The 16,292-nt window shown below is 40.0% G+C and overlaps 1 protein-coding gene across 1 annotated transcript; it reads left to right on the top strand.

Annotated features, from left to right (window-relative positions):
- Nucleotides 1-334: 334 nt before the first annotated feature.
- ABHD10 (abhydrolase domain containing 10, depalmitoylase) lies at nt 335-10,360 on the top strand. Its single transcript, XM_054654795.2, has 5 exons — nt 335-463; nt 3,317-3,500; nt 4,326-4,437; nt 5,373-5,510; nt 6,534-10,360. Exons 1-5 carry the CDS (start codon nt 379-381, stop codon nt 6,873-6,875), a joined length of 861 nt encoding a protein of 286 aa, XP_054510770.1. The 5' UTR covers nt 335-378; the 3' UTR covers nt 6,876-10,360.
- The last annotated feature ends 5,932 nt before the right edge of the window (nt 10,361-16,292 follow it).

The following is a 16,292-nucleotide window of genomic DNA, read 5'->3' as shown; positions in this document are numbered from 1 at the left end:
ATCGCCCTCACAGCCTGCCACCCAACCCGCTCCAGGATCTCCGTTTCCCTCCTGTACTAAGGAGCCAAGACCTCGACACAGGACTGCAGAGCTGCCTCACCAGGGCTGAGCACAGGGGCTGGATCACCTCCCTCGACCTGCTGGCAGTGCTCTTCCCAATGCACACCTTTGGCGTTCTTGGCTACAAGGCACAGCTAGCTCGGGGGAAACATGCACGCTGTGAAATGCACGATCAAGGTTTTGGCTCTTTTTATTGATAAAACCTTGCAGTTTCCCAGGGAGGTTCGACCCTGACCGCAGACCAGATCCCGCCCCGCCCCGCCCCTGCCGTCGCTTCACTCCCGCGGGAGGCGGGTGGCGCGTGCGCGGGCGGCGGCCATGGCGGGAGTGCTGGTGTGCGCGGGCCGTGCCTCGGCCCTGCGGGGATCGCTGTCACCGCTGAGGGCGGCCCGGCGATTCCTGGGTAAGGGAATGGCCGCGGGGAGCTCGGAGCAGAAGGGCTGCCAGTCGGAGGGGAGAGGATGTGTGTCGGTGCCGACTGTGACGGCCACCGTGCGGCTCTTGGGCAGCTGCGAGTGGCACCCTTTCCTCCCCATCAGGGCCGTCGCCATCGGAAAGGCCGGGGCGCGGCTCTCTGGTGGGAATGAGCATCTTAAACTCGATCCCCTTCGCACGGGGCTCCTGACAGGCTTCTCTCCGCCTGGCTCGCGGGGGAGCTTGGTGACTGTGCACAGGGCAGGGCAGCTGTTTTCCTACCTGTGTTTGGTTGGCTCTGAGCTCTTGCCCCGGTGGGTTTTGAGGAGCTGGGAATCGTGCGCCAGCGCTTGATCGGTTGTGAAACGTGCCTGCCTGTAAAGCTCCGTCAGGCACCTGAAAAGCTTTGCTGGCGTCCACTTCTGAGTGAGCTCGGCCTCTGCCGAAACACGCAGTGTCCCTTCTTGATGTGTCCTTGTCTGAGCTGTTGAGTTTATTAATTATCTTTAATTGGACAGGTGAATCTCATCTAAGGTTGCTCAATGAGTAAAACTTTATTGCTACTACGGGTGCACATTTTGTAGCTGCATAAAAGCTTGAATACAGTGGGATTTTGTTTCTGTGTTCTTCTCCCTTTCTGTGTCTTTATAACAGTAATATTTTCAGAGTATCTGTTTATTTGAGTGTGTCTTTTGGTCCTCTGGGACCAGGCCAAGCAGCAGTTCCTGCTGCAGTGTGGATGGTTGCATGAAATCGAGTGTGGACGGAGTTGAGTCCATTTACCTGTCTCAGCAGCATTAATCTGCTGCTGCTGGGAGTGGGGAGATCTTTGTGCAGGAATATTTTCAGAGTTCAGGGAACTTCTTTGGCTTTAATGTGTAGTGTAACACTGGTCTCAGTCACAGTTTCTGATGTTCATAAAAGTTCACAGTGACTCCAATATTAAGAGAATTCCATCGATAGCATCAGGCAAGGGTCTTGTGGTCTTCCTACAGCTATCACCTTCTGTCTGTAACATGCTTTTTTAAACACTAATACCTGTCTTGCACCCTTCAGAAATGCTTCCCTGCTCTTAATAAGGTCTTTCCTAAAATCAGGAGGGGAAATTACTGGGTAGTTGCTGATGGTTTTGTTTGTCTGAAGAGAAATCTGAGAGGGTGACAGCATTGAGCTTTGCTTTTGGGTTGGCTGCGGTGGTTGCTTTAGGGGTTTGCATTTATTCAGGTTGGAATTGCTGCTGGTGCTTCCATTAACTTGTTAAATGGAAGAATAGTTTGTGAATAGCTTAGACAGTGTTTGTGTCTTGCAGCTGCAGTTGGAACCCTGCCCAATGTCAACGTAATTTGAGGACACCTCCAGGGTGCTGCAGCATGGAAGACAAGTGGCTTCGGGAGATGGCTATCAGGACTTAAGGGGGAGAAAAATATTCCCAGATATTTTTCTATTAAATTTAGCACTTCTTGGTTCATCTCTTATTGGCACTTGCACTCTACTGGCCCTGAAGAAGTGACTGGCTCAGTGAGAGACACACACAAATCAAAAGCCACAGTGTGGATGCATCTGAATACCTTTACTGTGGAAGTCATTCACCCTTATAAACAAATCATGCCTCAGTAGGATAAAGAACTACCTCATTGTTTGAGGAGCAATTTAATGGTTTTAATCTATAGTTCAAATGATGCCATTTCTGTTGGACTGTAAGAAAGTTCTGAATGCTAGCTGCACCCTGTATCTGTTATGTATCCACACTTACTCATGCACATCCAAGTTTAACAACAAGCTAACCCCCCGAAACCCCTTGAATGTAATCTCTCTGATAGTGACAGAACTCAAGGCTGCAAGACTTGGGTTTTGTACTATTTATCCACCCTGACACTTCATTTTGGGTTGCATCATTTCTGTGCCCCGCTGTTGAAGAGCCCGTGAGGCTCTATCTAAGAGTTAAGAATGTCAAATCTAAGAATTAAGAATGTCAAAGTCTTAGAATACTTGACCAAGTTTTCAGTTTAACAAATTACCTTGCTGTGTTGGATAATAGAGTGGAGTAAGTCTCCTTAATAGCTCTCTAGGAATTACTTGTCCTCACCTGCAGTAGAGGTACAATTGACTGCTAAAGTTAGATTAAATCCTGTAGCAGCTGTTGAGATTCAGCAGAATTATTAATTAGTTAGCATTTCCTCTGTTAATTTCCTTGTTTGATGTTATTTATTTCATTTGGTTTAAACAATGCTAATGTTGGTTTATGCTCGTCATGATGAAAAAGTTAGGCACAAGATTCTTTCCCAGTTCTTGATTATGAACTTGTCCCTATACCCCATATATTGTGTGGATCTAGGGCTTTGATAAAGGTGAAATTTTATCCTTCAGTTTTAATTTTAATGAAAAATTTGTCACCTCCTGTACTTGTAAACTTCCATTGCACAGAGTACACTAGTCTCAAAATTATGCTTTTTGAAAATAAAAGTTTAAACTAAGCAGATATTAAATGGGGAGATTTTTTGGTGAAACGAGTAAATGTGTTCAAGATGAAACGTGAGGACTGATGAAGTCAAGGAAGCCTGAGAGTTTGTTTTCAGTCAACCACTTTGCTAATTGCTGAGTGAACTCTCTACCTGGTTGGCATTTAATGATTTGAGAATGAATCACAATAAACTTTGTCTTTCAGGTTCATCAATACTTGTCAGTCATTAAAGAACGTAGGAGATGCTTTTTTCATCTCTCTTGAGCCAAAATACCTTATTTTCACATAAAGTGTCCATATTTGCCAAACCCTGGGTTTATAAAAACTTGTGTTTCTGCCAAGGTTATCATGATGATTGTACTAAATAGTTCCTCTTACTAGTTTGCAGGCTGAAGTCATCAGTCAGCTTTCTCACTCGACCGGATCGACCAAATATTGCTTATCAGAAACTAAAAGGAAGAAATCCAGGGGTTATTTTCCTTCCAGGCTTCAATTCAAATATGAATGGTCAGAAAGCAACTGCCCTTGAAGATTTCTGCAAATCGTTAGGTCATGCCTTCATCAGGTACATAGAGGAGTATTGTTCTTGAGAAAATTAAACTAGTCTCATGAGTTGTGGGAAGGCTTTTAACATAAATACATAAACTTTGGCATTTGGATTGGGATGCTCCCTGTGCTAAGGGAGCTCATATACAAGACAAGAATTCTTTCCTCTATTTCCAAATGTAGGATTTCTGTCAGTAGAGAGACTGAGGTAAATCAGGAGAATGTATTCTGAAAGAAACTCAGAAAATTCTCTAATTTTCTGTAGTATAACCAGTGCTACCTGTTACAATCAGGCTGTAGGCCTAAAAATTTAAAATTAAGGACCTGGAATTCTGTTTTTTTAAGTTACCAGTATAAGCACTATCCTTTTGTGCCAAGTCCGATTAAGTTACCCTGTGTCTTCTGTGGGTTTAGAAGAACATGCCCCTGCTTGATGATGCTGTCCTTTGATAGATGAGGTTGAATGCTGTCTGTCTGAATGTGTCATAAGTCTTCGTGTTTGAGTTCAGTGTTTGAAAGAGTTTGTACATTTTAAAAGTACCTTTAAAATTCAAGTGTCTGAGGGTTTTTTTTTTTTGGTCTGTAAGGGAATTTTTTTTGCCTATTGTAAATTATTATTTTCTATCAAATGATAGAGAATGCTGCATTGCATAACTTAGTTGTGTTTGTTGTATTTAAACTGGCTTTGTGTGATTTCTGGTCCTAGTGATAAACAGGACCAAGTAAGAAAATACTCACTGTGGTATCTTGTTCCCTGCTGATTTGATTATGCAGTAGTATTTATTTAGTGTCTGTGTTGCTGTAGACAGTACTATGACTTCCCTGTTGATGGTTATTTTTTCAGATTTGACTATACAGGATGTGGAAGTTCAGATGGTAAATTTGAAGAGTGTACAATTGGGAAGTGGAGAAAAGATGTTCTGTCTATACTGGATGAACTTACAGATGGACCACAGGTTATATTTTATTTTTAAATATAGAATGCTGTTTTTCCCTCAGGGTAGAACCTTCATCAAAAATATGCTATAATAGCTCTGGTCAGCAGTAGCTTTTGCTGAACAGCTGACACCTGCTCACTTCTAAGCTGAATCATTTGAGTGGTCACATTCATAGGGGCTCTTTTGCAGGCAGGTAGATCACAAAATCATGGAAGCATGCATTGGCAGGACCTCCTGGAGGCTGTTTATTAGAATCTCCTGCTCAAAATGGGTCTGTTGTCCCAGGGAGTCTGAGAAAGCCTCATGGTGGGGGTGCCACCTGACAGGGGACAAGGAATTGTTTCTGTGCAGTGCGGCCCTGTTAATGAAAAAGTGTGTCACTGTCCCATGCTGATGCATTAATTAAAGGATTTGCAAGAAGATTACAAGATACTCCATATGATCAAATAGCTTTAAAAAACAGGCAGGAGAAGCAGCATTTGATTTCTTCAGTTACTTTAGAAATTGCTGTGAGAAACTTGGAATCTCCTACAACCTAGAAATACCTAATATTGTGTTTAAAACAATTTCGTATTATGAATTGCTTTTGTTTACTTCTTTCACTGCACTGAGTCTTTACCATGTGCATTTATCTTGAGAAGGAAACATAAAAGTATGCATATGATACTGAATTGTTTCAACTCTCATTTTGTTTACAGTGTTTCAGTCTCAGACAGCAATAACCAGCCATGCCAAACAGAATAATAAATACCAGATCTTGTGGTGCTTACTCAGGCAAAATTTCCATTGGAGGTGACAGCAGTTCTGCCTGGGTAAGGACAGCAGGATTATGCCCAAGGTTTATATAGTTAAACCAAGTGAAAATGGATATTTTGTGCAAGAAGAAAAAAATCTATTAGCCATTTCCTGTAAAACACTATATTTTCTTCTCTTTTTGTACTTTTGTTTTCCAGATTCTGGTGGGCTCCAGCATGGGTGGATGGCTGATGCTTCATGCTGCAATAGCACGTCCAGATAAAGTAGCTGCTCTGGTTGGAGTTGCTGTAGCAGCAGATCACGTGGTAACAACTTTTAAGAGGCTTCCTATTGAGGTAAATGTTGATGGTTGACTTTTGTGCAGTCTAAAAATCTTACCCAGAATTTAAGAAATGATGTTATTTAAACTGTACTTTTCCTGCAAATTTTAGGGTAAGTTTTCTGTGTTTGATTAATGTAAGCTTACAGTATGAGACTAGCGTGAGCACTAGCCAGAGTGTACTTATATTACTGTGGTTTAGAGGATGTGAAGTCAGATCCCTACTGTTTGCAGTTCATTAGATTTCAGTTTTGAATATCTTATATTTGCACTGGAATTGGATCCTTGTGCTTGGAAGGATGGAGAAGTAGCCACTAAAGTAGTTGAGGTTTCACTGGATAAGATGCGTATGACACAGATTGTGTGCATAGAAAGGAAATACTTCAGATTAATGTGTTTATAAAGACTGTAAGATTTAGGTAGTGGGAACTGCCCTTTTGAGATGGTAATAATATCTAGTCTTCAGGAAAGTAAATGAGGTGTTACATGGCAATAAATAATGTGTGCCTTAGAATAATGAAAATATTTTCCCAATTTATTTGGTTTTTTTCTAAGGTACTTTGTAGTGTCAGTATTACTATTTAGGATTCAGAATCTGAAAATACTTAAGAATGTGGAAATGTAGTATTTAGAGACACCTACTATGGCAAAGACTGAAAAGACTGATCACTGGACAATGTCTTTTTCCTAGGATTTCCCCTTGTTTGAGGATCAGTGAACTGATTGAAGCCAAGGAGATTTACTGTTCATGGTGGCTATACATATTTTTCTTTTCTGATAGAGTCTGGCTAAGAAACTTAATTACATTGTTGAATTTTAACTAGATTAATTTGCAGGAGAGGAGATTTTGTGACATGGTAGAGGATTTGTCCTCTCAGATGCTATGAGGAGAACAGGAATACACCCATGATAATAAAAATCAACAAGGTGAAATTTTATGCTTGGGGAGTCTTACTGCTTTTAGAACAGAAATAAGATGAGGTACTCTTAAGTACTCCTAACATGTGTTTTGTCCATTCTTTGCTCTCTTTTTATATAGGCACAAAAAGAAATAGAAGAAAAGGGTGAATGGAAGTATCAAACAAAGCAAAATGAAGAAGGCTATTACTCCTTGACCTATGACTTTATCAGAGAAGCAGAAAATCACTGCGTGCTGAATAGTCCTATTCCTGTGACATGTCCCATACGCCTTATTCATGGCATGAAGGATGGGGATGTCCCTTGGGAGATCTCTATGCAAGTTGCTGACCGTGTTTTGAGCAAGGACGTGGATGTTATCCTCCGCAAAATCGGCCAGCATCGGATGAGTGACAAGGAGGATACAAAGCTCCTTGTGAATACTGTTGATGATCTAATTGACAAGCTGTCAACAGTAGCATAAGCTGAAGAGTAGCATTAGTGCATGAACTCTACACCTGACTCTTTTCCTTGAGTAACAGAAGCCTTGTTCTTACCCAGATGGTGGCAAGCTTGTGACTGTCACAGTAGGAACTGAGCTTTATCTGCTGTTTCCTTACCTCTGTTTCGTAAATACAGGAATTGTATTATTGCTGCATTTGCACACAGTCCAAAGTGTGAAGGAGTGCTGCTATTGTGTTCAGAACCTCTCCTTCACCATTTTACCAATTTTTTTTCACAAATTTCCTACAATTTTGTACTGACATGTTGATTGCTTTTTGTTGCTATTCGCCTGTACAGCAAAACTTTATTTTCACATCTTTGACACCTGTTACTGTCCTTCCGCTGTAACATCATTGTATCTTATGTCTAAACAATCTGTGCAAGGCAAACTACAACTTGAGTGTTTACTGAAGTTAGTTATTAGAATAGTTAGTACCGTGAAACACAATAAACAGATTTCAGATAAATGGTTATTTTGTTCTGAAAAGCTGTTAAAAAGTGGAAAGCACACCCTGATGGTGTGCTTGTGGTACTGCATAGGCTTTCTTTCTTAGAAGAAAGCCTTAAGAGCTCTTTATCTGTGCTTATCAGGAGGGTGTCTGTGATCTTCTCCAGGCTGCCATTTGTCGTTCATTTGTGGGCCTACTGTTAAGGAAACAATAAATAATCTTAGTGTAAACTGAAACTGGATCAATAAGATGACTTTAATAGTAACTTCTTCAAAGTAGGGAGTACAGTGCCACAGAGCACCGTTCCCTCTTTCCCACGACTTGAGAGCTGTGGATTGCTAGGCACAGTGTCTTCTTCAGCTGCATGAGTCCAACCCTGAGAAGCTGTAAATGGAACTTGAAAGTTGAATAAGTCTTAAAATGTAAATCCATGGAATTTATTAGGAAATCGATTTAATTGCAAATATGACTGTTACCTGGGTTTTGTACAGAAATACAGTACCATTCGTACACTTGAGAGAGAGGCTGGAAATAGTTCAGGCTGGCCTTAATGTGTAATATCAGTCAAAAGCATATAATTCTTTCTGGGTTTATTATTTGAAGTAGTAAATGGCATCACTATTGTTACCTTAAAAGACTAGAGCTGCTGGGGGTAAGGTATTTCTAGAGAGTTTGTCATTTTCAGTTTTAGCTATGTCAGTAGAAGTGTGCTGAGCAGGGCTTTGCTGAGGCAATGGGTTTTAATTAAAAAAAACACCACAAACAAATAACTAAAGTTTAAAAAAAAACCACAGCAACAACAAAGCCAAAATTTTGGATTAGTTCCTGTGAACTACAGTTCTATTTAGGCTTGCAAAAACAAGCTGTGATGTAAAAAATCTGAATTTGATATAAAAGTAAAAAAAGATGGCTCTTGTTTAGATGCAAATTTCCTACTTCAAGTGTACCAATTCCCTAACTTAGTGAATGCTTTGGGTTGGAAGGAACCTTAAAGATCATCTGGTTCCAACCACCATCCCATGGGCAGGGATATATTCCACTAGACCAGGTTGCTCAGAGCCCCATCCAGCCTGGCCTTGAACACTTCCAGAGATAGGGCATTCACAACTCCTACGGCCAACTTGTTCCAGTGCCTCACAGTAAAGAATTTTTCCCTAATTATCTGATCTAAACCTAGTCTCTAAGTTTGAACCCATTCTTCCCCTTGTTCTGTCACAACATGCTCTTATAAATAGTCTATCCAGCTCAGGATGATCTAGATTGGGATAATTGCTTGAGGATATTAGAACATTTCATGAAATCTTGTTCCCTAATATTTCTGGCATAGACTTCTGTTTGTATCACTATGCAATTCACTTTAGCTTTAAAACCTCTGAAATATGTTTCTAACTTTTGAGAAACTTAATGCAAATGGCATTCCTGGAGTTGGAGCTGTGTTCATGTTTATATACTGTTAAGTAGTTGTCATCTTTGTATGTGTTTGTATGACTTGCATCTGATAATACCTAAAAAACAAATTTTGTGGGTTTTAAAGATGCAGTCAAATCAAAATTATTTTAAAACTTTATGCCCTAAGCCATGATATGTTTTTAAATGTAGTTTTGACACGTCTTAGATTAGTTTGGCTCGTAATGGAAGAAGAGGCTGAAACAAGTGGACTGCAATAATTCCAAAGTAATTAATTAATGCCAAGAGTTACCAGTAGTAGTAGATATGCTTTTTCTTCACATATATTAAAGTTACTTCAATGACTGAAAAGCTTTGAGCTTTTTTTTTTAATAGGGAGTTATACCTGTAAATACTCAATTTAATACTTCAGACAAGGTAAAGGCTTTGTGTGCCTGCACAAACTGTAGCTGCATATTTGTCTTGAGAGAGTTGCATTGTATTCATGCTTCATGTTAGCCTTTATTATATAATTGATATTTTACAGGTAAGGTGTCTGTTGCAATGCCTTAGAGCAAGATAGGTGAAAGCAAATGTGAAGTGGAGCAGTTGTATAGAGAGTTTTCAGGAGGGCTTTTTACCTTGTTTGCTGTTGGTGTTTTGTGTTGTTGCCCCCTCCATTATTCTCCTGTAATAACATGAGGTGGGAGAATTCAGTGTTACAGGATTGTCATAATTGGTTGCTGAAACCACAGCATTACTGAAAAGTCCTGTTTTCCTTCTCTGCTGGCTAAATGGAGATCAGTGGTAGCATTTACAGTACAGGTACACCCAAAGTTTGTTACATGTAGTCTAAATGCAAAGGCAGAGATGGTACTTTCTTCATAAAGACAATATTCCAGGTAATGTTTTGAAATTCAGGGAATGCTAGTGTGCTTCTCTCTGTGCTCACTTTTTGTTTTTGTAAATCAGGTTTGCTTAAATAGGAAGAGATAGACCTTATGCAGACACACCTTTTTCTCTGACTTTGGTGTAGTAATTCCATTGATATTTATCTTTGAAAACGTAAGCATTTTCCCTGTGTTCATGCTGGGAATTACCATAGTTTTGACTGTTGGTAACTTTGCGCGTTCAGGTACCTGAAAGAAGGGATAGTGATAACTAGGGAGGTTTACATCCTACCTCTGAGCAGCTGTTCACCTACCAGGAAGTTTTGACAATCTCAAATAAGGTGGCATTCACATATTACTATGTCATTCCAGATTGGTAGTGTTTTGTCTTCTGCGTTAATGCCTGGGGCATGGCTTTTTTCTTTGTCAGTAGTGCCTACATAGTAATTATTTTCAGTATTAATCATGCTTAAAAACTAGTATTTCATTCCTCTGTAGAGATCCGGTATTAAAATAGGATATTACACACTTGGAAAGCTCTGCATGATGCAGATTTTTAAAATAATTTTAAATTAATTATGTTCTGTTTTGGGATTTTTTTAACAGACTGCTGATTTGTTGATAAATGCAAAGCATTTTGTGAACATATAATGTACAATAAGCTTGATTAGCATGAAATATTCCGTTTCTAAAGCTAACTCAACTTGTTTCCTAATAAACAAGTGCTCTTATTTTGCTTATATTGAGCTGTACTTCCACGGTTTTAGATACATGTATTTTTATCTCGTTAAATATTCTACTTGTTTTGTCTCTCCTCTTGTTTGGCTTTGTATTACACACCATCTGATTTGAGTTTTTTGGTTTTGGGGGTTTTTTAACTTAATTGGTGTTAAGTGTTTCATGTAGTTTCAGTTTAGCTAAGCTGTTTTCTCTTGCATCAGCACTAAGTGTAAAAAAGGCAGTGTTCACAACAAAAGCCTGGCTGGATAGGCCTTAGAAGAACCACCTCCTGCTGTTTTATTTTTATGTTAATTTTGGTTATGTGCTCTCTTGGACATGCTGTTACTCAATGGGGCTAAAAGATTTATGGTACCATACTTTTCATACCAAATTAAAATGTGCTTAGAGAGGAACATTCAACTGGTGATTTGTCTGCAGCTGCTCAACTATCTTCGGGGTTCCAGTCATGATGCAATACAGAGTTGTAATATTTCCTGAACTGGTGCTGTGGTCAGAGTTTTTACATTAGGTTTGGCTTGTATTTTTTTTCTCCTCTGGCAGGAAAAAAACCCAAACAAGTGAGAGGGAAAATTGTGTCCTGGGGAATGAGATTTGAACTTGTTTCTAAGCTACTCAGTTGAGCTGTTACAAAGAGACCTACCTTACCCTTTCACATTTTTTTGGTTTTCTTAAATGCTGAAAAGTTACATTATACTAAAGGCTTCTGGGAAAATAGAAGAGGGCTCTGTGTTTGACCTGTCTTTGAGATGAGCAACCTCTCTGCTTTGTGTTGATGACCAAATTCATGAAGATGTGTATGAATGTAAAATTTCACCAATGCTTGGTGGAAATCCATCAGCTGTGTGGGGAATGCAGACAGAAATACCAAATATCAGTGTGCACTCTCACCCTTCTAAGTTTGTTCTCAAGCCCAGCAGGAACAAGAAAGGCAGAGGGAACTCAGCCATTACATTAAATAGCAGCCAGCTTGCTGAGCATGAGGTTTTAATGCCCCTGTCAATGGCACTTTGCTTCTGGCAGGTATTTTCTAAGGGAAGATTTTACTGTTGGGAAAGAGAGACAGAAATTAAGAGATTTCAGAAATGCACTTCTCATAGATTTACTGCATGTTGGTCAGTTTTTATAGCTCACATTTGCTTTGTGACCTCATCTCTTTTCAGTATATATTTGCCTAGAACAGAAAAATGTTACAGCCTTGGTCATGTAATACATTAATCTAAACTTTTTTACCGAGCTTACTGCAGTCTGGTTGTAGGCTTGACCTTGTATTTCTCTTTCAAGTCCTGCATATGTATGTTATGTGGTCCAGTGCTTCTTTTCCATTAAAGAGAAATGGGCATCCTCCTTATGATGCAGTAATTGCAGCTCACAGGTAGACACATTTCCAGCCTGCTACAATCTCTTGATTTATGTCTGGCAAGGAGCTTCAACTAGCTCTGCATTTATATTTGGAAGGAAAAGCAAATGACAATTCCTAAAACTTCCAGTCATTTGGTTCTGAAATTAAAATACATATTTGAAATCTTTCTAGGCTAGCACATGAAAGGTTGTGTTCTTTTTGGGCCTTCTGATCTGCACCATGCTGTCTACTTGCCTCCCACTTGGCAACATGAGAAGGTCACTGCTGCCTGCTGGGATGGAAGCAGGTGCTCATGTCAGTGGCAAAGATCTGCTGAACAGTAGCATACTTAGAGGTTGGAGTGATGCAAGTGGGCTGCCCAGACTGTAGCCTGGGAAAAGCATTCCCTGAAGCCTTCCTAGGATCAGATCTCAACTGTACAAGAATCTTTGGGTTTGGGGCTTAATTGGTTATGGCTTGCTAGCAGAAAGTGTGCCAGAATGTGCTAGTCCTTGGGACAGTATCTCTTGAAAAAGTTCCTTAGAGCAAAACTAAATCCTTTAACATAAGAAGCAGCATTTATGTAGTTAGAGGATTTGATCTTTTAGGGGGTTTTTGTTTGTAAATTCTGCTGTCTGTTTTGACCTGTATTTCAGTGAAGTAAAGATACTACTTCCTTTCTGTTCTACTGTGAATGTACATTGCAATGTATAATTTTCAAACCAAAGTAGTTCTCATGAGATACTGTTTTAGTTGGGGAGAGATAAGCAATTGATATGAAACCTTCTGGTTTTCTTTCAGAGGAGAATCCAGCACAAAACTTAAGAGGTCCTGAGAATTCAAATGCACAATTTGCCTCCAAGGTCATCTTGAGTACTGGGAATGCTAACAATTATAGCCACAGGAATTGGTTTCCAGTGCTAAGTGGTAACCAATTTTCTGCTAAGTGGTAACCAATGTTTCTGCTGGTGAGCTGCTTGGAAGGTGGTCAGTTGTAGCCACAGCTCTCTTTATAGAGAGCAGACGGCATGATTTTCCCAGGCATTTTCCTGGGGAGGGCTGTGAGAAGATCAGAGAAAAGAATGAGAAACGGTTCTTACGTCCACTTGCTGCAGTTGTTGTACAAATGTGGAATGTGTTATGGAGATGTGTTTACCAAAGGGTGATTTCTTAACTGGTTGCTGGTGATGGTGTTTGTATTGATTGACCAATTGGATCAGTCTGTATCAGACTGTCTGTAAGGGTGACAAGTTTCTTAATAAGTAGTATAATATAGTAGAATAAAGCGATTGATCAGCATCTGGGGGCCTGCAACAACAATCAGTGACTTACAAATTCCAGAAACACTTCTGTTCATGGCAGCCTTAAGAACTGCCTTGTTCTGCAGGCTGGAGTATTGGTGCATTCTCTTTTGTCGCACAAACAGGAATGTTCTTCTTTACTGAATTACTTTTCTTTTAAACCCAAATTTGAGGTATTCCAAGTATGCTCTTGCTTGGGGCGTAACATCTTCAGAGCTGGCAAAGAAACCTTTTTGTGGGTGGAAGGGAAGATACTTGCTTAAGTTAGCATGTTTTGTCTTCGAGGACATGTAGACTGTAGATTTCAAAGTAAGGAGGAAGTTAGAATTTCTAAAATTAGTGTTGTCCCCTGGTTCTGATAACTCTGCCACCTGTTTTTGCACAGTTAAAAGGAGGGCAATATTCCAATATTACCTTTAATCCCCTAGTCTGACTAGTTCTTTTGTGTAGAACATCTACAGCTATCTTATGACAAAGCAAGGCCATGCATAAAACCAAGGCTCTGCAGAGCACTTTCCTGCCTTGAAGCTCCCGGAAAAAGGCCCTGTACTTGAACTGAGCTTGTACTGGACCTGAGCATCGCCTCCACAACTCTAGAAAACCTGACATCACACATGGACATTCATGCAGGAGGGTCTTTGAGAGCTCTTTGGAGGTTTCCTTTTGAAGGGAGGTTTGGAAAAGTTTAAAGTTTTCCAAAACTCCCTCTTTTTGTTTTGGTTGTTTTTATTTTTTTTAAACTTAATAGTGAGAGGTCCATTATTGTACAGTGGCATACCAGGGAAATGGACCCTGGGCTTCACAGTTATTCTTATTGCTGAACAGCTTTATGTGATGGGAATTCAACCCACCATACTTTGTAAGATTGTGCTTGGGGTAGCTGAAATACCAGGCTCTTTCTAAGGAATGAATTGCCAAACAGTGAATCTGACAAGGTTAATGATTGCTCTGTGGTAGGAGAGGTTTTACATTTTCTTATGTATTCTAGTTGGAACACATTGAAAGCTATTGAGTTACCCTGGATCTACATGTGAGTAGTGAGCTAGTTAATGTCAGTTGTTGGTTTTGGCAGCATTTATTTATAGGCATACAAAGATTTTTTTCAATTTATAGCATAATATTGTGATTATCTGGGAGCATAACGGGGGAGTCATGGTGCTTACAGGCATGAAATGCTTCTTCAATTATTCAAGCTTCAGCCCTAGTTTTTAGTCATAAATTCTAGCGTTGTGTTGCCAAGAAAAATAAGAGGACAAAATCCATTAGAAGCAGTAGGTGAAGTGTTCTGATGGTACTACCTTCATGTTGTAAACCTGCCTCTTTTTTCCACATCACATTTCTAACCATCAGGCTTTAATCTGCCTGTGTCTGACATAAGGAACTTGAGCTTCTTCAGTTGTTCTTTAACTTGTAGGCACATGTGCTTGCCATTTCTTAATTTCTGGTTTTGGTGAGATAAACTAATTTTCAGTCCTCCAGTTACTGGAATCACTATTTAAATTTACTTTACTCTTCCACTCCTTTTTATGAAGAGTAATTGTCAGAACTTGATAAGATATTCCCATTGCTGTTGGTGCACCTCCCATGTTTTATTCAGCCTAGCCCTTCAATCATAGTGTCTTACCCAACATCTTCATCATCCTCTGCATTTTTTTTACATCTGTTTTGTCATAGGACAGAGTGCTGCATTCTTAAAAGTACTTCTTCAATGATGGCTGGACTTTGGCTGCAATAAGACACTTTTTGTCTGCTTTCACCTGCACTGCTTTCAAAGAAGTTTATCTTTTTTGCTTACTCACATGAGCTGGGATCTTCTTAGGAGCACGGGGTTGGGGGGAGGGGGAGGTTATTGACTTCTAATAACATTAACTAATTCAGGCCTAGGAACATATTCTTGTACAAACTGAATAAAATATACACCATCATTAATGATTTTTCAGTTACAGTTATATTACATGATCTACTCGTTAGCTAGCTTTAATCTCTCTAATGTGTCATGTTGCTTCAGATTTGGTTTAGTTCCCTAATCAACATGTCATGGAGTAGCCAACTCTAATATATTACAGAGCATCTAGTAAATTGCATCAACATTATCACTTAAAAAAAAAAATTCTATTGTTTTCCCCAGGATTGATGGCACAGAAAGCAGGCTTATGATTTGTTTAAGTGGTACTTTGGAAAATACTGGTGGAGAGCTGGCATTTTTCCAATCCTCTGCAGTTTCTGAGTTTTTCAAAGGCTTATTAAAAATTTATATTGATGGGCAAGCTTTTCAAGCTTTCCCAGTGTGGAATGGTCCCTCAAGAACAGATTGCACAGCCAACATCTGTCACAGACATCTTTTGTGAAAATCCTTTTCTTAGGATTTTTCCTGCTGAGAAGCTGAGAAGCTACAGCAACAAAATATAAACAATGGTTATCTGCTGCTGTGGAATGCATCAGATGTGTCTGTGATTAGCCCATCTTGAATGTTTACAATTAATGGCCAACCACAGACCAGATAGCTTGGACTCTCTGTCTGAGCCGCAGACCTTTGTTATTCATTCCATTCTATTCTTAGCTAGCCTTCTGAGAGGAACCTTTTCCTTCTATTTCTTTTTAGTTAGTTATAATGTAATATATATATATATATATATATATCATAAAATAATAAATCAAGCCTTCTCAACATGGATTCAACATTTTCATCTCTTCCCTCATCCAAGAACCCCTGTGACCATTGTCACAAACATCTCTGAAGGGTGAGACCTCTGCTCTGTAGCTTCAGAGAGTTGAATTACTCATCCCTGCCCCGAAGTTAGGAAACAGAGGCTGATGCAAAAGTAGGTGACTTTCACGAAATCTTGTTGCCAAGGAGCACTGAGCCCCCTGGTGTGACCAGATGACCAGAAGCTGCCAGGCACCCTAGGTAGCTCCCTTCTAAACAGAAGAACACAAAAAGATCTTAAAGTGCAAAATAAATCTTATTGGTTGTGCCACTGGCCAAAGGGTGTGAAGCCCAGCCCTTAACAGTAGCTTGAAAGGAAGGGATGTCAAGTTCATATACTACCTCTTCCTGTTACAGCTACAGCCTGTTCCTTCTCTGATCTCCAGGCTGGGCTTGCAGCCTTGGTTCCTGCACATCCGCTCTGCCTTCAGCCCCATGCTCACTGAGACAGAAAGTGCTCAAGCGGTGGCCCTGTCACGTAGCATGCTCTGAGTTATGTAATCAAGTGCTTCATAGGGGTTTAGAACTACCAGTGCAGAGAAGAGAAAGCACTAAATTAAATGCCTGTGGAGGACAACAATGAA

The sequence above is a fragment of the Agelaius phoeniceus genome, chromosome 2 (genome assembly GCF_051311805.1).
Source record: "Agelaius phoeniceus isolate bAgePho1 chromosome 2, bAgePho1.hap1, whole genome shotgun sequence".
Lineage (NCBI taxonomy): Eukaryota > Metazoa > Chordata > Aves > Passeriformes > Icteridae > Agelaius > Agelaius phoeniceus.
The sequence above is the reverse complement of the archived record's forward strand: the minus strand, read 5'-3'. Positions and strand labels throughout refer to the sequence as shown.

Excerpts from the sequence above, each read along its gene's own strand:
- ABHD10 (XM_054654795.2), top strand. The coding sequence starts at position 379 with ATGGCGGGAGTGCTGGTGTGCGCGGGCCGTGCCTCGGCCCTGCGGGGA. Across the intron at positions 464-3,316 it reads GGCGGCCCGGCGATTCCTGG|TTTGCAGGCTGAAGTCATCA; the intron begins GTAAGGGAATGG and ends TCCTCTTACTAG. Across the intron at positions 5,511-6,533 it reads TTAAGAGGCTTCCTATTGAG|GCACAAAAAGAAATAGAAGA; the intron begins GTAAATGTTGAT and ends CTTTTTATATAG.